Source organism: Nothobranchius furzeri, chromosome 7 (genome assembly GCF_043380555.1).
Source record: "Nothobranchius furzeri strain GRZ-AD chromosome 7, NfurGRZ-RIMD1, whole genome shotgun sequence".
In the NCBI taxonomy this organism is placed as follows: Eukaryota; Metazoa; Chordata; class Actinopteri; order Cyprinodontiformes; family Nothobranchiidae; genus Nothobranchius; species Nothobranchius furzeri.
Window position 1 is genome coordinate 42,167,348 of NC_091747.1, and position 20,025 is coordinate 42,187,372.

General features: G+C 41.4%; 1 protein-coding gene across 1 annotated transcript; it reads left to right on the forward strand.

Annotated features, from left to right (window-relative positions):
- The first annotated feature begins 989 nt into the window (after positions 1-989).
- Positions 990-19,936, forward strand: pdcd6 (programmed cell death 6). The gene is made up of 6 exons (XM_015954966.3): positions 990-1,253; positions 6,735-6,796; positions 15,697-15,741; positions 16,407-16,565; positions 17,885-17,994; positions 19,042-19,936. The coding sequence occupies exons 1-6, from the start codon at positions 1,171-1,173 to the stop codon at positions 19,138-19,140; spliced, it is 558 nt and encodes a 185-aa protein (XP_015810452.1). The 5' UTR covers positions 990-1,170; the 3' UTR covers positions 19,141-19,936.
- Positions 19,937-20,025: the final 89 nt, after the last annotated feature.

Sequence of the window (20,025 nt, forward strand, 5' to 3'; positions counted from 1 at the left end):
TATATATATATATATATATATATATATATATATATATATATATATATATATATATATGTGTGTGTGTGTGTGTGTGTGTGTGTGTGTGTGTGTGTATGTATGTATGTATAAATAGTAGGGCTGGGCAATAAATCAAAAATTTATTGTAATCAAAATTTCTGACTCGTGATAATTTTTCCCATGTCAATAAATTTGATAATAAAAAAATGAAAAGATGTGTGTAGGTTGGCAGCGTTCATGTCCATGAAGCTGTATCACTGTCACGTAAAAATGTTCCTCAATGTAATACATGTGGCAGCCCCATCTATTGGACAACTTTTGTTTCTGCGCATATCTGTAGTTATCGTCCAATTATCGTTATTGAGGTGAAATCCTCAATATATTGTGATATTAATTTTAGGCCATATTGCCCAGCCCTAATATATTGGTATGTCAGCTCAAATTTTTCCATTCCAACAGACCAAATCGGCACTCTGAAGTTGCAAATGCGGTATGCGGCCACAGAGGGCAGTAGGGGTCTGAGAATGACATGATTGTAAAGGGTCATTTTAGCACATACTGGCTCAAGTAAATGAAAAATTTGCATGGTGTACCTTTACGTTTACTTAGAAAACGGACGTGTTTACATCTTCTTTTACTTTCAGATTTATTTGCCAGTAATAACTGGGGTCAGAAAAAACTTTTATTGGTCCATAGACTTCCATTCTTATTTATTTATTTTTTTCTTTTGCAATAAGGAATCCAGATGGGCGTGACTTAGGCTCCATATCAATTGGCTGCTGAGTAATGGCCATCATAATTCAGTTATATTCATAAATTGAACATCACAGACTACTACTGCTACCACTTTTTGTCAGTTCATGTTAGCCTCACGTATGATGCACTTCGAGTCTTTTACATTCTCCAAAATACAAATATTTGTTAACAAATTTGAAAAATTTAATGCATTATTTTTAACCAATTGAAATAAAAATTGGACCATGACGTAACGCATGGTGAATGACAAGCCACGCCCCCGTGCGCGCGGAGGAGGCAGGCATTTTTAAGGTCGGGTGGTGAAGTGTGAGTGAAGCAGCTGAGAGAAACTACAGCCGCAGCAGAAAAAGGACAGTCGGTGTACTTGTTTGTAGTTTTATTCCAGGACGGAGCACACCTTTTTATCTTTAAAACATGGCGTATCACAGTCCGTACAGAGCTCACCCGCAAGGCAACCCTCCTGTGGACCAGAGTTTCCTGTGGAATATCTTCCAGAGGTGAGTGCGGGGAAGGCGGGTTTGTTTCGCCCCGCAGTGAAAACTGCTGTCGTGAGAAGCGCGAAGAGGAAGAGGAAGAGGAAGGCAGCGGGGCTGGGTGGTGTTGCAACAAATATTCCTGACAGCTCAGCCTTTGTCTCTGACAGCTGAGTCTTTGTCTCTTATTCTCGTGTCCTTTTAACTGCTTTAGGCTCGGAACACAGGTCCGCAGTGCTGTTTGTGACACGAGAGAGGAAATACCAGCGTTTCCTCCAGCGTCTCTCAACCCCTCACCTTCCTAGTCTTTTGTGTTGCAACTGTAAAAGTGGCGCAAAGGCTTTAGATTGTGTTCTTCTGAATCAGCTGATCGCTTTTGAGCCACGGAAGTTCTAAAATCTAAATACAAGGACCTCCACTAGTCCTTGAAGGCGTCACGTTTTCACAGAATTCACTTTACCCAGACTTCTGAACTTATTTATGCCTAACACCAGACAAAAATCTCATCATAAATGAAAGGATCTAAACTGAGAGTGTTTCACTAACAGGCTTCAGGTATGTGTCACGGGCTGTGACAGTCAGTGAGGGACATGTTGATTTGGCCCCTGCACATTAAGCCCAATATAGTTATGCAATACTGCAGAGGATCCATTTCTATCACCACCGAGATGCTGCAGGCGTTCAGATGCTTCAACCATTATTAACAAATTATTTATGTGAAGCAACAACCTCAGATGTACAGATGTGTGCCGGCTGTTGCCCTCTGTTTCATCCCCACACGCTTGTCATTTTGTTTCGCTGTCACAGGAACAGCCTTCCTCATCACCGTCTTCACACATAAAGTCATCTTCAGCGTAAATGTCAAACAAACACAAGCGATATGACAGTCCTGAGTGTAGGGAGAGTCTCTGACGCACACGCACACACACGCACACACACGCACACACACACACGCACACGCACACACACACACACAGCCTCATCTGTGTTTGTGTGTAAATCTGGCAGAGCTGTACTGGAATTCCCTTGGTCATGTGATCAGAGGCAGGTTTTTGACACACACACACACTTATCTATGACTCACAGTGGGATAGTTGTTAGAAATCTATTAAATTAAAGCTCTATAACCATATTTTTATCCTTTTTAAATTGAGTGTAATTGGACGACATAAAAGGGAAAGGCTCATTTTTAAAAGAATAATGGTTTTTATTCCTTCTAGTGTACCACTGGACTGCAGTCTATTGATTGGGATTGGTCCCATGAGGTAATGTGGGATGAATCATCTTTCCCTTTCACCTACTTTCCAAACAATGATGATGGTACAACAAAATGTTAAAATTGCCCAACAACACACACGTGTTGCTACAAGAAGCTAATCTGAGCTCAGCTCAGATCTACTTAAACTTAAGAAAAGTTGGAATAAGCCAGTCATCCTTCTGCAACGATGCTGCTTCTATTTTGGGAGTTTTTATGTGGAAAGCGGAGCGGGTGTTTCCCAGCCTCATATTCCATCCAGACTGTCTAATAGGAAAAAGCGAAACATGGGAAAATCTGACTCCGTCTCGGCTTATTATTTAAAAAAAAAAACAACAACTTTATCTCTGTTGTGATGCATTCTAGCTCTGTTTGAGGATGCAAATGCCAGATGGTGTCTCTTGAGCGTGCAAAAAGGAGTTCTAATGATGCTTTCACCATCCTTTTATTTATTTATTTTTTTTTTGCTTGTGCCTGAGGCAGAGTGTGTTCATGTAAAGAAGATGAGAGGTGGAAGAACAGGAAGTGTAGAGGATTGAGGTAAAGGATGTCCTGTTCACATGTGGAGTTTTACTTCTAGGACATGAATAAAATGTTGTATTCATTACATTTCACTTAGATTAGTTGGATTTTGAGTCCTTCTGTTGTAGATCTGCTGCTGCTGCATTTGGATTATTGTTCTGTTTTATGACCCAGTTTGGTCCAAACCTCAGCTGTCCTACAGATGGACTCATGCTAGGCTCTTTGGTCTACAGAGGGGTTCATGGTGGACTCAGCCTCAGCCTTTCACCACCGTGCTGGTATGAGCTGTCAGGTTTCCGCCAAACCCAGCTGTGCATTATGGGTAAACCTCTCTACTTTGGTCCGTAGGTCTCATAGTGTCAACATGTTTGGTGGTGTCTGCTGGTCATTTCCTACTGAGTTAAAACCATGAGCTAACCACAATTCCCGCCCAGCGACTCTACTGGTCCTTTTTGTGTACTTACGCCAGTTCAGGTACTCGTATGATCCCTGAAATGGTCAGAAAATGGTTCTTTAGGGCTGGCCAGGTGAAATGGACACTTATGCAGCGAAGGTCCAGTTAAATTAGCCAGAAGCCCTGAAGGTGGAATGAGCCCGATGCTTTTAGAGCAAAGAAATTTTCTACCTGTTGACCTTCTAAACATGGAGTGCTTGTTTCTTTTTTTGTCATTCTCACAGATTTGACCTTGAAAACACTGATTGCATCTATAGGGTCAGTTCAGACTGATGTCTCTCCTCTGTTGCATAGCGTTAACACACACTTGTATGCCCCAGACGAACAAACTGCTCTGACTCATGCTTTAACTGATCCTCAGTGTGTATTAATCAATACATTAGATCAACAGCACCTGGCTGATACGCTTATTGTTTAGGCTGCAGGAGTGTTTTTCTCACCCAGAAATTTCTTTTTGGCTTTATTTTTGTTAAAAAGATGACGACATGGTGACACATCATGTGACTTTTGCACATCTGAGGTCAGATTTGAATAATTTCAAAACCTGGATGGGATCATGTTGAAAGATCAAAAGTTAAAAAAAGGGCACTTTCCTCTACTATGACACACACACACACACACACACACACACACACACACACACACACACACACACACACACACACACACACACACACACACACACACACACACACACACACACACACACACCTTTGACTAAATCAGCTGTGTGTTTGGGAAAGGACGGGTGCTCAACCCAAACCACTCTTCTTAACAATGACAAAAGGTTCATTTACTGAGATTTTTCTGTTTTTTTTTTCTTCTCTTCATCCAGCAGACCAAGCTGGTTTGTGTTTGTTTTTCCTAATTTAACTTGTAGGAGCGGCACACACACACACACACACACACACACATAGCTGATGACTGTATAGAAAAGCCACGTAAGCTTGTGAGATGAGATATCACCGCCCAGTAACGCATCACAGCTGCAGAAACTCAGCCCACATTCAGGTGTGTGTGTGTGTGTGTGTGTGTGTGTGTGTGTGTGTGTGTGTGTGTGTGTGTGTGTGTGTGTGTGTGTGTGTGTGTGTTGAGGGCTTCCCCATCTCTGCTGGTATTCACAGAATGTTTGTGGAGTGAGCTGAGTCAACACTGGTTGCTAAGGAGCAACTGAGTCACAAATATCTGACGAATCTGAATTTAAAAGTGTGAGGATTGTTACTTCTGCCTCAGTCTGCCCTCCTCCTGTCAGCACACGTCTTTGTGTCAGCCAGAAAACACTTTGTAACTGTAGTTGTTCTAATAGTCAAAGTATAAACCAATTTAGCATTAATGTGGCTTAATCAGGAGATGCAAAAACGGCTGAAGAGCTCGTTTGTTTGACCATCTTTCCTGGAAATATCCTAGATTGTGTTTTTGTTCTACCAGTCTAGAGAAACAAATCCCAGACTTTTAATAGGTTATACTATAGTGTTATCTTTTCCTTGGTTTCTTGTAGCTTTTAGTTTTTTATTTATTATTATTTTTATTTTTGCAATTTAATGAATTTTTAATCATTAAAATTTTATTAATTTAATCTTAAAACTAATTAGACCAACATTTGAGAGGCTTGAACCAAAGACTGTTTTACTGTTGTTCCAGTGGTTTCTTGTCATAGCCACAGATGATAAAAGTGACAGTTACATTTTCTGTTCTAAGTCAGTTGTTTGGCTGTAAATATTTATTTAAAACATAAATAAGCCTGTTTATTCTCTACTCTGTTTCAGGAAGTGAAAGTTAAACATAAATCAGTTAGAATAATGAATCGTGACAGCATAAGTGGAGCGTTTATTCTTGCACTGATGAGATAAGGAAAAGGATGTGCAAAAAAACTCAATCATTATAATGTATTGTTGTTGCAAGATGAATAATTTTTGCACAGGTTCAGTAAGTTCTGTATTATTTTAATTGCTGCAATGTTAAAGGGATACTTTGCAACTTTTTCATATTTTAAAGTAATTTTCTTGAGCCAGTATGTGCTAAAATGAACCTTTACATGGTTAATGAAAGGCCATCCACCCCGTCGCCCCCTGTGGCCAGAATACCGCATTTGCAACTTCAGTGTGACAGGTCGCCACCGGTTGGACTGACAACATTTAGCTGACATACCTGGAGGCGACGGTGGCACAGGAGTTAAGTGCTCGCCCCGTAATCGGAAGGTTGCAGGTTCGTGCCCCCCTCAGTCTGTCGCTGTCGTTGTGTCCTTGGGCAAGACACTTAACCCACGTTGCATGCTGGTGGTGGTCGGAGGGACCGGTGGCGCCAGTGCTCGGCAGCCTCGCCTCTGTCAGTGTGCCCCAGGGCAGCTGTGGCTACATCGTAGCTCATCCCCACCAGTGTGTAAATGTGTGTGTGAATGGGTGAATGACTGATTGTGTTGTAAAGCGCCTTGGGGGGTTCCAGGACTCTAGAAGGCGCTATATCAAATACAGGCCATTTACCTGGTGCTGCAGTCTGCTTCCAGCACATTTCCTGCATGTTTTAGATCATGAACACATCTGATCTGTTTGTTTACAAATAGCTATCGTTATTCCTGTTCTTTTTTGTTTCTATTGTTGTTATATTATACACACACACACACACACACACACCCACACCATTCGTTCATTCATTTTGTGATGAATCACTCGTCTAGACACTAATGAAAGCTGGGAGACGTTTCAGCTGTTAGATTAAGGTGTTAAAAAGACAAACGCACCGCAAAGAGGTTTTGCTTTCGGTTCTACAAACGGACATTAGGGAATGCTAAAGCAAGCCAAAACTGCCTAGTTTCCCTTTAAAATGTTTTTTTTTACCTTTTCTTAGTCTCATGAGATCATTCAGATCTTCATCAGCTCTAGCATTTCTGAACTCTTTCATGCTACACTCCAGGTTCTCCAACGCGCTCATGTGAGCTGCTTTTGGATTTAATCATCACTTCCTTCAATCTGTTTTACTGTCTGAAACCTGTCAGTTTTCTGTCCTACAAGATCACAATCAAACATTGTATACACACACACACAGACGCACACAGCTGGTCTGGGTGCTTCCTGATCTTTGACCGTACAATCTGCTTTGTGTGTCCTGATCATAGGATTCTATTCATTCCTACAGGCTGTTGAAATGCTAACACACTCTCAGGGGGGATAAAGTTTCCTCTGGAGTGTGCTGATGCTCTCTGCTTTTGTGTGCTGGAGTGTTTGCGGGTGTGATTTAGTTAAAGCAGGTGATACATAATCTGTCTTTTCCTCTTCAGGGTCGACAAGGACCGCAGTGGAGTGATCTCGGACTCGGAGCTTCAGCAGGCCCTATCCAACGGTTTGAGCTAGCTAATTTCACTCCTATTTATTTTTAATTCACTTTCTCCTCATTTAAATCCCCTCCCGGTCTTTTTTTTTTTTTTTTTACCCATTTTCTCTCCATCTCCTTGTAGCAATAAAACTGTCTCTGACACCTTTTGATCAGAGCTACCATCAGATCTTCAGCAGTAAATGAACATGGAGGGATATTTTTAGCCTGGTGCTGCAGATGAATTCACTTATGAAGGAGTTAGATTTATTTTTATTCAGAGGAAAAGAAGAAACGGGTGAAAAGTTTAGCTTCAAACACAAACACCTTGTCCCTGCAGTGACGAGAAGACCTCAGGTGTGAGCTTCGTTTAATAATAGCTCATCTGTGAACGTGGGGCTATAGGATTTCTGCACACAACAAGCTTCATTTATGTTGGGAAGCAGAACTGGCTCCACCTCCTCCTCTGGACCTTGACTCGCAGAGAGGCTGCAGGAAACTTCTCATCCAGATACTCGACCACACGTCGGTGTTGGTTTTTTCATCCCGTAAAGATAAGATGCATTTACCATCGTGTCTGTTTACAGCAGCCAGCCACAGGCCTGAGAAAATCCCATTTCCTTTAGAGGGAGAGAGAAAAAGGAGTGTTGTACCCAGCAGCAGAAGAATCTTTCATCAAGCTGCGCAGTGGCGCTTTCTCGGCATACTGATTAGTGGTTTAGTGTGCATGAATCCACAGATGACGGCCCCTTTAAAAAATTTTGTAGTTAAATTGCCTGTTTTTTTTGTTGGCCATGTATTAAATCCTATTTCCTTGAGAGAGGCCCTTGCAGCGTAAGCAGCAGGCTTCCTTCTCCAGACCCTGCCAGTTCATTACTCTCATTGTGATATGAAAGGAAGCCAGTGAAGCCGAACACTCTGCACTGCGTCCTGTCCTGCAGTGCTGCTCTCTGAAGCCACAGATTCTTCCAACGCAGGACTGTCTGTTGCTCTGCATACGCCGCCAGCTTTTTCCTGATCCTCTTGCCTTGCTGTGGGCTCAAACACCTAAAATCACGTTCTTCATCACCTCATTGCTAATTCGTTCCTTTTCTCTCTCCGGGGTGTGACGTCCCTGATGAGACTCCGGTAATGTTGATATTTGTTTAATTTTTTTATTTTTTGGCTTCTGATGTCACACTGGCCTGCCATCACACTCTCCAGGGCACGCAGATTTATACTCTTCTACTTATTCGAACGTGTACGAACAACCGTGTACTAAAACTGCTGACCGAATGGCAGAACTGGAGGGGCTTGTTCAGCATTGTACACCTTCTAAACTCTGCTCTGCTCGGCCGTTCTGACCGGTGGGGACGACTCCTTGTGGACTTGTAGTCATTTTTAGCTAACGTTGTGAGTCACCAGGGTTGTTTTTGTCTGGTGTCTTTAAATGTGTCCTGCAGTCATGGGAGAGGAATTGTATAACCCACAAAAACACTGAGCTGCTGACCCACTGCCCTGTGACCATCACCACTGTTGCATGACTCAGCAGTAATGATTCGGCAGATCTGAGTGGTTATTAAGCATCTTCCTGCTGCACAGTTGGACTTGTTTCAGATGTTAGAATGAATATTTCATGGTTGGCCTGGGACATAGATTATTATTATTTTTTTACATGAAAGAGAAACTGAGTTTATGGCAATAATTTAATTGGTAACAAAATTAGAGTTCAAGGCCTACCTTTCTTGAAGGAATGCTGCTTTCATACTAGGGCTGGGCGATATGGCCTAAAATCAATATCACGATATATTGAGGATTTCACCTCAAACGATAAATGGATGATGACTACATGCATGCAAAGAAACAAAAGATGGGGCTGTCATGTGTATTACAATGAGGGACGTCTTCACGTGACTTAGTACAGCTTCTTAAAGGGACATGAATGTCACCAACCTGCGCACATATTTTCTTTTTTTCTTTTTTATTATTGAATTTATTGCCCAGTCCGTACTTCATACCATTATGCATGATTGTGTGGAATATCGTTTGCCAGATAAGCCATCCTATATATGTAAATATATAATCTGGCCACAAACCAAATAGAGAACTCGGTCGTAGGGGCAAAATTTATGGTTGTCTTTCAAACTGTGTCGGCATGCATTTAGACAGTGCTGGGACCAATCAGAGCAACAAACAACTTGACGTACTCATCGCGATGGAAACCCATTAAAAGGGCAGTCTGCCATACACCACAGAAGAATTACCTCTGTGTGCTCTCGTCTCAAAGAAAAGTCTTCTAAAGTCGTCCAAACCCTTATGCCAAAGCTGTTGCAAATGAACGTCGTTCCTGAGCTGATGTCATTGTTGTTGCAGCTCTGTAATGGCACTAAACCCTCCCGACATCTCTTTACAAATGTGGAGCGCTGTGATCTTTCCTAGTCAAAACTTAGCCAAGCCAATGGCAGATCTGCTGAGGCTACAATGCACTAGAACAGTGAACCTCAACTGGTGGCCCGCAGGCCACATCCGACCTGCCAGACCTTTCGGCCCAGCCCCCCAACCTTTTGGGCCCTAACATCCCCCAGTTGGAGGACTTTGAAGTTTAGCAGCAAAATTCATGCGCCATAAATCAATAATTGCAGTCGTGGCATGGAGCGTTTATAGACATACCATTGTCGTAATATTACGCTGATTTGCCGGCATGGTCTATAAAAGAGGCTATAGTGTCTGGTGGAAAAAAGACCCCTGCAGTAGACCAACCTGCAGTAGCAAAATGCTTTGCTATTTCTATGGTTTGTCTAGATTTCCACATCTAGAAGAGCTGGTTGAGGTGGCTCGGCCATCTGGTCAGGATGCCAGCTGGACGCCTCCCTGGTGAGGTTTTCCGGGCATGTCCAACTGGGAGGAGACCCAAGGGAAGACCCATGGACACGCTGGAGGGACTAAGTCTCTCACCTGGCCAGGAAACCCCTTGGGATTCCCCCGAAAGAGCTGGCCCAAGTAGCTGAGGAGAGGAAAGTCTGGGTGTCTCGGCTTAGGCTGCTGCCCCCACGACCCAACTCTGGATAAGCAGCTGAAAATGGATGGATGAATGTATAGATTTCCAAGCTAGAATTTCGTGACCTCTTGCATGACGTACATGCCCTCTGAATATGTACATGGGTAGCTAAAGTAAGCTTCTTTTATCGAGTCAAACAATTTGTGGACCTACATCTAAGGTGAATTTAGAGTTTGATCAAAATCTGTGTGATGGTTCATGATAATTTTCTGTCAAACAGTGTCAAAGTATGTAAAACTTGATATATTTTTATAAATAGTAAATGTAATTTAAAATCCAAAAAAACATACTGAATTCTAGACATTTCTGTGGTCTGTGAGGTACACTAGCTGGTGGTGATGATCTTAACCTGGCACTTAAGTTTACATCCAATGATCACTTTCAGAAAGTTAAAATTTAAATCAATCAGTAGTTCATGTAATATTTTGCAGACAGGTTGACTAAAAGGTTGACTTGATAAAATCTGAGACAAAGATCTCTTGTGAGCTGACAAAACCCAGCTCTATGTGTTGAGTCTACCTACACACCAAATATTTGCTCTATTCCAGGAAAGTTGACGGATTTCTAGCAAAAATAGGTTATACTTTTGATTTTAAGTTGCATCTTTCTCATGCTCAGACATCTACCTGCTTCTGACGGGATGTGGTGGATTATTTGGGTTCTTCTCTGTGAGTTCTGTAGCTAAACGTTGATTATGTGATTCGAAAAGTTCATATCAGTGTGTGCTTGCTTATGCAAAGTGTGTAAGTACAAGTGTCTCACTGAAGCGGCTGTTATGTTTGTGGACACACTTTGGTCAGAACACTGTTTTTCCATCACCCCGCCTTGTTACTCGCTCCCTCCCTCCACCCCACCACAGGCTGCTGGGTTCTTTCCAGAGAGGGAGCTCAGTGTATGAATGGGACAGAGGCCATATTGTCCCAGTTTGCTTTGGAAGCACCCACTAACTGAGCCCCTCAAACTGGTCAAGCCACAGTCCACCTGATGAGCGTCGGTGACCTCACAGCGAGCTCCTGGTGTGAAACGTTTTTACGCTCGGTTTTTGTGAACTGAAGAGTCGCTGTAGCTGGACAGGTCACAGTTTGCTCTTTGTGCCGCCCTTTACACATTTCTCTGCTCCATCACTGAAGCAACACTGCTTCATTCTGCTTATTTGAAATACATTTTTCATGAGGCACTTTAAAGATGAAGATTGGGATGAGAGGCAGATTTCATGATGGAGATCTGAGCCAGACAGAGCTAATCGATAAGCTGTGGTACATAGTTTAAAAATCCTACTATAACATATTTTAGCCACATCAGTATAATTAACTAATTACGACCTTTTTGTGTTTGACAGTGTTTATTTTCTATGGCGGCCATCTTGAATTGGGCTAACGGCAAGGCCCGATCCCGATACTCACACTTCTGCACCCTTCAGCTGTGCGTTTCTGGCCAGGGTTGCAAGTGCGTAGGGTGTCCTGATTCTCCGTTCTTTTGCACCCTTGATCCGCATTTAGCCAAAGTCTGCATTGATTTAGTGTCTGAGCAAGTGTATTACCCACAATCCATTGCTGCGTGGGAATTTTGAGATGGTTATTTTTCTGAAAATATGTATTTTCAAATGAAAGTTCATTTTAAAAAGATTAATAATATTTATTCATGCTCTGAATGTTTTAGACTAAGGTGTAATGTGGACACCAATGAATGTAAATTTGTTTGAAAGTTGTTCATAAAAATTTTATAAAAAGTAGCACAAACAGCGACTGGCATCCCGGCATGCATCGCAGTCGGTGACACAATGCTCCCTGTCCCAATTTGGCACACTTGTGTACTACGCACTCAAATCCTTACTGCACACCTCCTCTAAGTGTACTTCACAGAAGGGCATAGTACGAATATTGGGATTGGGCCCAAAAGTTAGAGTAGGGGTACATGGTTACATTATTTAAAAGTAACTTAAAATGCTTACGTTACTATCTGACCCTGTTCTATGATGATATAAGGTCATTTTTCATAATTTATATTTCCTCCTAGTCACTCCTTGGTCTCTATACCAAAGCAAATAATTTACGTGAGCCTAGAGCGTTGACCTGGTATGCAGCCACAAGACGAAGCTGTCAATGAACAAAAATGCACCCCGGTTCCCACCATGCTCTATGGCAGGGGTGTCAAACTCAAACTCACACCGGGCCGAAATGAAAATCTGGGACGGAGTCGAGGGCCAAACTTAATATTTTTTGAAAAAGTGACGTCAAATTTGCACATTTTCTTTATCAACATATATGCCATTTTGAACCTTTAAATTTGGAAACAAACTTATTTCTTCATTAACACTGAATGTGGAATAACCAAATTACACACAAGCAAGTCAGTTTTAAGTAAAAGGCATCAGTGGTATTTATTACTTGTGGTATAATCAGCATTTTTAAAATCTATTCAGGATTTATGTTTTCTTGTTTATTCATTTTTCTTATTTTTTATTCTCCTTTTTTTCTCCTGTAATAAGTGTCATCGCTGCTGTGACGTCTAGCTTTCCCCACTGAGGAACAATAAAGGGATTTTCTATTCTATTCATCTATCTGCAGCCTTTCCACTTCCTGTTTACTGTAGGTTAAATCTTTTCTCACGGGCCAACAACAACATAAAATATTTTATCTTAAATGAAAATGCAATATCTCACCTGTTAACTTTCTTGTTTTGGAGCAGAAAAAACCAACATTTTTAAAGCTCAGTTTGCTCCACTGGTTTACTGTGATGCTCACCTGTTCCAGCCAGATACCTGCATCATGGGGTTGATCTGAGCTGAGGAGGAGACTCCTGTTGTTTTGTTCATCTTCATCATAATAATGACAACATTAGATGACAACAGGTGCTCACATAGGTTTGTGCTGATGAACATGTCTGAGCAGCTTGACCGCGTTGGTGTGCGTCGGGGAGGAAACACGACAGCAGCAACAGAGTCATGCTGATTTGAGCGTGTCGCTGCTCGCTGGAGTTATATCAGCTCTGTCTGGACGTTAGTTGGAAAACTTTCTCTTTCAGTCGTGAACACATTACTGAGCGGCTAGAATCTCCGTTTCTGGGCTTCAACGTCAGAAAATAGCTGAGTGAACTCGGCGCTGAGTGAGAGGAGTGTTTAGTTTGTCCGAAACAGCGGAGCTGCAGACATCGGCAGCAGACGTAGGAAAAAACACAAAGGAGGGGGCGCGTCGGCTCCGCGCTAACGTCGCAAAGCATCATGGGAGTTGAAGTCTTTGCGGTAAAATCGGCCAGCGGGCCAGTTTTAATATATTTTTGATATTTATCTCGCGGGCCACATAAAAATGCTCCGCGGGCCAGATGCGGCCCGCGGGCCTTGTGTCTGACATATGTGCTCTACGAGATGACCACATTCAGCTTAGCACACAAACCTAACTTGAACTCAACCTGCTTTGAATCTTTGTCAGTCTGTAAACTTCGAGCTAACTGTGGAAGTAGAGGAAGGGGAACGAAAAGGGGTTTATCTTTTGTGTGCTGGAGCTACGTTTATTGTAGCATTCAGTCTTGCGCTACATCAGACTTGTTTTCGCATTGTAGCGTTGGCAGGCATGTGGTAACATTGGCAAGCATGTGCTACCATTGCGAGAGCAGAATTCTTGCCGGTTTGAGATTTATCCCTGCTTGACCTCTGCAAATCTGATTTAAAATGAGCGATCAGCATCTCCTGCAGAACCTGATGAAGGCTGAGGAGATAATTCAGAAGTTAGACTCGGGTGAGGAGGAACATATAGAACATTACTTTTCCGTTAGCGATACAAGGCTGTTTGCTTGTGTCTGCGGCATATGATGTGTAGCTTTTAGCTCCTTCTAGAAGGGGACGGGGACCACAGCTTTATGTAATGGCGTTTATTGGTGGGTGGGCCAAATTTGGACATTTTAACAGATAAAATGAAGGTGAACGTTTAGCTGTGCTTCAAACCTTTTTTATTCACACAAGATCCTCATCTCTCGCTCAGACCAGCTGGTTCTTGCCATAATTAAACTGAGCAGTGGAGTGTGAAAAGGCTTTTACAATACCGGCAAGATGTTAGACTTAGTGCTGCTTCAGGATCTGCAGGTGGAGATGAGAACAATCTGAAGTCAGCAGCTTTTATTCAAACGCCTCAAGCTCTCGCAATAAAAACCAATGGGGAAAAATAAAATCATATCGTCTCTTTGTCATTCTTTTTCATATTGAATCCATTTGTTTTGTCTTCTTTTACTTCTGGTGGCGAACTGCCTGCTACAAAGAGCTGCTGACTCAGCAGAGATGGCACTGGCCTGATGATAAAATTCAGCGTGTTGAGAGCTGATGGTGAAACAGGCCATAAAATAAAAACGCCCACCTGAACCAAAGGAGTATGTCTCTCTCTCTCTGACCATAAAAACGACTTTTATGTTCATGTTATAGAAGATGGTCCCTGTTTGACGAAAAGTAACTGTCTGAGGGAAAAGAGATACAAAATGTCCAAAAACTCAACATCTTCAATTGTTGTACTTTTGTCATCGTTTGATTGATCTCTGTGTGTGTTATTTCCATCAGTCACTGAGTGTATATGGTTCATTATCAGGTGCTTTATTTAGGAATGGATGCTGACATCGCTTCCTATACCTCAACAGCGCAAATGGCATCACTCCACGTGACTATAAATGTTGTTCTGTACAGAAAAAGGAAGAGGAAGTGAGATCATGATTTTAAATGGTATCTATCCAATCATTTAGTCTGTCCTGAGAAAAGTTTCAGTAGCAAAAGTCTGTATAATCTCTCTTGGCAAGAAAATAACATTTTTCAGACTTCATTATGACTTAATTTAATGTAGTGTTCTGCTAAAACAAGCTCCTAAAGGAACACCAGTCTGTCATTTACCTTTACTGAACATTTTAAAACTTTCCGAACATGATCTTTTTTTCCCTACATTGCATTTGAACACACAAGCCATCCTATATATGTGAATATATAGTCTGACCGATAGACGGATCTCAGTCGTGGGGCGGGATTTATGATTGTTTTTGAAACTCTCTCTGCGTGCTATTGGACAACAACAAAAAAACGTGGCATTTACCGCTACGGATGTCAATTTAATTACCGTCTTTGTCTTTTTCCAAGCTTTTATTTTGAAATTTTGTTTCATTTTCGTCTGTAAATATATTTTCGTGATGGGAAAAAAAAAAGACGAAAATATTTTGTCAACATAATTAACACTGCTTCTCACCTATCTAGGCTGGAGCACTGGCTTGACTGAGCCCACACATCTCATGTATCGGAGCTTCTCAGCTTATAGTAGCCTGAGTGGGTGGTGGGTGGTCGTGGTCAGCTCCAGCTTGTTTTCTTAAAGTGACTGAGCCCTGAAACGGTTTATTGCGCAAAGTACTAAAACTGTCAAGAATAAAACTGCAGAAAATATTTTATGTGAGAGGGATTTAGTACAAAGAACTTCATGAGTATGTTTTTATAGATTTAAGACCACTATATATATATATATATATATATATATATATATATATATATATATATATATATATATATATATATGACTTCTTTTATCATATATCTCCTTAAGTTTCCTAACATCAGACTAGGTCATTGGTGAGCTTACGTTTTGATTGGACTATTTCTAGGTCAAAAACAGAAGAGTTGTCAAAAAAATAAAGCAATAAAAGGAAGAATGTGATGTAAACAGTTTGAGTTTTTATTATTAATTAATTATATTAGTTTGTAATAAAGATATTCATCAGTGATACTTTATTGGTACAGATGCAAAGCATTGCACATTAGGAGTGGGAACAACAATGAATAAATTATAAAGTGTGTGTGTGTGGGGTTTATTAACGAAACAAGATGACTCCGACATCCCTGCTTTAGATAATTGTATCATCTCCCTCTGATTTTCAGGCACATGGACTCCTTTCAACCCGGTGACGGTGCGCTCCATCATAGGTAAGATCCTGCTGACTGACGCCTGCTGGTCTGGAGCAGGGTCGAGTTGTTTATTTGTCTCCTCGCCACGACAACATATTAAGTCATTGAGTTGCTAAAGCATAGACAGACGTATCTTTTGTGAGAAAGTGCTGCTTTAGTGAAAACCTGCAGCCTTCAATATGAGGCAAGAAGCTAATCTGTGAGGAAATGGTGGAAACACAAAGAGCAGCTGCCTTGGGCTCCAAATATTGATCTTCGAGAGTCTGCAGCTCCAGGCAACAAACTTTCAGCCCTGCAGTGTAGTTGAGAACAACATTTCTGACCCAAACGACCACACCACTTAAGCATTTCTGTAAAATCTGTTTTCCTGGTGTCGGATGTGTTATTAGCTGTGTGTTGTGACTTGTGAAGAATAAATCCCTGTGAATCCAGCCCCTCCCTTCTGCAGTAAACCCATTGTTTAATAGTCCTGCAGCTAGAAGCACAGCCTGTGACAACGGCTCCTTTTGTTAATTGGACTGGTCTGCATGAGAGTTAGAAGAGGAAAATTGGGTTGGAGAGATGTTTTCTTCTCTCCACTTCTCATCGCATATAAAAAGCTGTAATTTGGCTTGTGGACTGTCATTAACTGCCTTTCATGACTAAAAAAGTGTCTCCTCCTACACACCTCTTCCCTCTTCCAGCCATGTTTGACAAGGAAAACAAAGGTGGTGTGAACTTCAATGAGTTCGCTGGCGTGTGGAAGTACATCACGGACTGGCAGAACATCTTCAGGAACTTCGACAGGGACAACTCGGGCTTCATCGACAGAAACGAGCTCAAACAGGCTATGACGGGATTTGGTGAGCAGCAAAGTATGCCCAAGTATTACGTTTTTATCGGCGTGGTGGCGGTCTGCGAGGCTGTGTGGAAGACTCTGGTAGAGCAGCTTTTCACTTTCACCTCCATTTAAACTTTTCTGTCTTTATCTAGTTTGAGTGTTCTCTGTTCAGGAGCATCTCTAACATCAGTAATGGTACATTATTAATGATCAGAGGGACCGTTTGTTGGGAGACTGAAATAATCAGCTTAGTTTTATACTTTTTTATTATTAAAGAGGGACTGCATACCGTCAGAAAACGTAACTCCATCACTTGTCATTATTTTAAAAATGCTATGAAAGTGGGGGTTGCCAGGAGGCACCCAGTGGCATGGGAGTTTCTATCCTGGGGGGGAGGGGGAGTGGGAGGAGACTGTACCCAGGACGTGAAATTGTACCGGCCCCAGTCTATTACAAATTTAAAATGCAGTAGCTACAGTTTAACCCACAGGGGGCAGCACTGAGGCGTTTTAGACCTACATTCTAGATTTAATCAAGTTTACACAAACATGTCACAAAATGCACAGAAACTGAAAGATTGAGTTCGTAAAGACCCAATCATACAGTTTATAAGCATTAAAAAAGTTATTTTGGGCTTTAGTTACTCTTTAAAGGTCTGCTATTCTGTGAATGCATCATGTCTTCAAAGCAGAAATCGAGTTTTTTTCTCAGAGGGCTCCATCCAGAGGTGGTAAAAATGTACTGCACCTAAGCCCCTCTCCCTACTTGTGCGATTACAGTTTTGAAACACATGCCTCTATCTGAGCAACATAGCTGCAGTTTTGAGTATTTACTGCTGCGTATAGTTGACAGATTTGTTTATGGAGACCAGTGATAATAAAGATCTGAATTATGAGACGAGCAGCTGAGTACGTCTGCTTCTAGAAACGAGAATGTTTTTGTTGCATCTTATCAGACACACGAGGACACTGGCCTTCGTCAGAGCAGTAAGGACAGTTTCACCCTTCATCAGAATATTTTTCTGCTTCACAGTGTGACCAAATTAGTTTGATCTCAACACCTATAGCTTAACATTTATTAACCACTAAGAACATGTTTGTCTGCATCAGCGAGTCTAAAGTAAAGTGTTTTTGTACTTTAGTAAATGATCGGCCACATTTTTAGTATTTAGCTGTTCCGCCTTGCACCACGTTGATGAACCTCTGGAATGTTTGGCTCCTTTGAGGTTCGGTTCTCCTTTCTGGGTGTGTCCAAAGAATGACCAAACTTCTCCATGGTGAAGGTGTGGAGGATTTCTGACTTGTTGATTTTATTGCTGATGTTATACTTGTTGGTGTTTAGGCTATCGTCTATCAGACCAGTTCTACGGCACTCTGATAGAGAAGTTCGACCGCCAGAGGAAGGGACAGGTGGCTTTTGATGACTTCATCCAATGCTGTATTGTATTACAGGTAATAATCATACAGACTTCTATATGATAATGAAAATTACTCCTAAGGACAGCAGTCTGGTGTATTTTCTCTTTTGCTGTGAAATCAGAAACTTCTTCCACATTTGGCAACATCAAAGCCTTTTGGTGAAAAGGAGTTTGCAGTCAAATGCCTCATAATTCTTGGCAGGACCATTAATGGTCAGTAAAGTTGAGGAGAGTTTCAAAGGCTCATTTGATTTTCTTTTTTTTTTGTTGCTCTCTTTGTTGGCATTATGCTTCCTGCTGGTGTGCATCTTTTAAAAATGGAATACTTTGCTGTTAAATATATTAAAGTGGAAGGATGTGTGGACATAGGTTTGATGACATTGCACAGCTGGGTGTCATCTGTATAGCAATGGAGACTTGGATTTATGAAACATATGACTAGGAGGAAAACAACTGATGATCAATTGGCCCCAGGACAGAGCCCTGGAGGACTCCTGGAGTGACAATTGGACAAGTTGGATCAGAATAAACTGGTTGCAACCAGAGTAAAAGTATCCCGGTTGCTAAACTCCCAGCACCGGGAAACATGGGAAACTTTTCCCACGATGACGTAATTCACAGGGCTTTATTGTCTTATGAAGCGCCATGAAAATCTGAGCTTCTCCTTGTCATTGAACGCCATATTTTACATAACACAGCTGCTCTTGTTCTCTGAATAGATTAAATTATGATATACTTAGACAGAACAAAATCTTTAATGTTACTGTGGATGCTTTTTGGTTCTGATCAGTGACATCACTCCCTGTCAAAGCACCGGCAAAATGCTGAGGTCTGTGCAAAGTCCTGAAAGGGCTGAATTTGAATGGAGAAACAGCTGAGAGGACCAAGCCATCGTATCTCCTGATCAAGTTTCCCCTCCCAGAATTTACCTTGAAGTTCTGCCAATGGAAACACACCTGGACATCTAAATCACAAAAAATACTGTTTTCAGGATATTTTTGCTAATATGTTTAGATTATATGGACTACATTATTTAGGTGGTTTGAAAGCGTGTCTGATGTTTTTGTGTCCTTTTCTACAGAGGTTGACTGATGTGTTCAGGCGGTACGACACAGACCAGGATGGCTGGATCCAGGTTTCATATGAACAGTATCTTTCCATGGTCTTTAACGTCGTATAACACACATGAAGACCACAGAAGAGCACAACTGGACACAACTGTGCCAAAGCTCCTGGCACCCTCCACATGTCTGCCATAGTGGACTCTACAACATTTTCTAAAGCCTACTTTTAGCCCTATTTGGGCAACTTAATATGAATTTATGATTTTGAGGCAAGAAAAAAAATCAAATGCTTGATGTATGTCTTGTAGTGTTTTTTTAATGAATCTGAACAAAGTCTATGTTGGGGGACTATGGGTTGGCAAAGAACTGGACACATAGTCTTTCTGTCAGTCTTGTCTGTTAATGTTAAAATTTTAATGTCTCAACTATGGAAAGATTTATTTCTGTAGAAAATAAAAATGCTTTGTAAATATGATGGAAAATGCATTGCATGCTTTTCAGGGAAACTTAGCCCCACGTTGAAGCATGTGTTCCCTTTCTCCTGACTTTCTCTGGCCTCTTAACTCAAAGCCATGTTTACAGACACTGTGAAAGCAGGTGCCGCTCTGCTTTGGGATTCACTAACATGCCAGCGTACACGCCATATTTGTTTAAACATATTTTTAACGGCAGGTATTTAAAAATAGAACCTAATCTTTGGTAGAAGGTCAGCATATTGCCTTTAGTTTGGCTTATTTTCTGTGCTTGATGCCTTAACATGTAAAACTGGGGGAAAGAAAAGAAAATCTTGTATTAAAGAGTCACCTGGTGTTGGGATTGCACTCATAAGACAACAGCTTTGACTGGTGGAGAAGTGTTCAAATCTGTTTTATGTTCCAAAAGCCTACAATAAAAACGCTTATTGCAAGTAAATGTTCTTGATAATAAAAATGATTAAAGCGGTAGGAAAAAGTCTTTCAAATGTCTGTACTAGCAATATTTACTGTTGCCATATCCCAGAT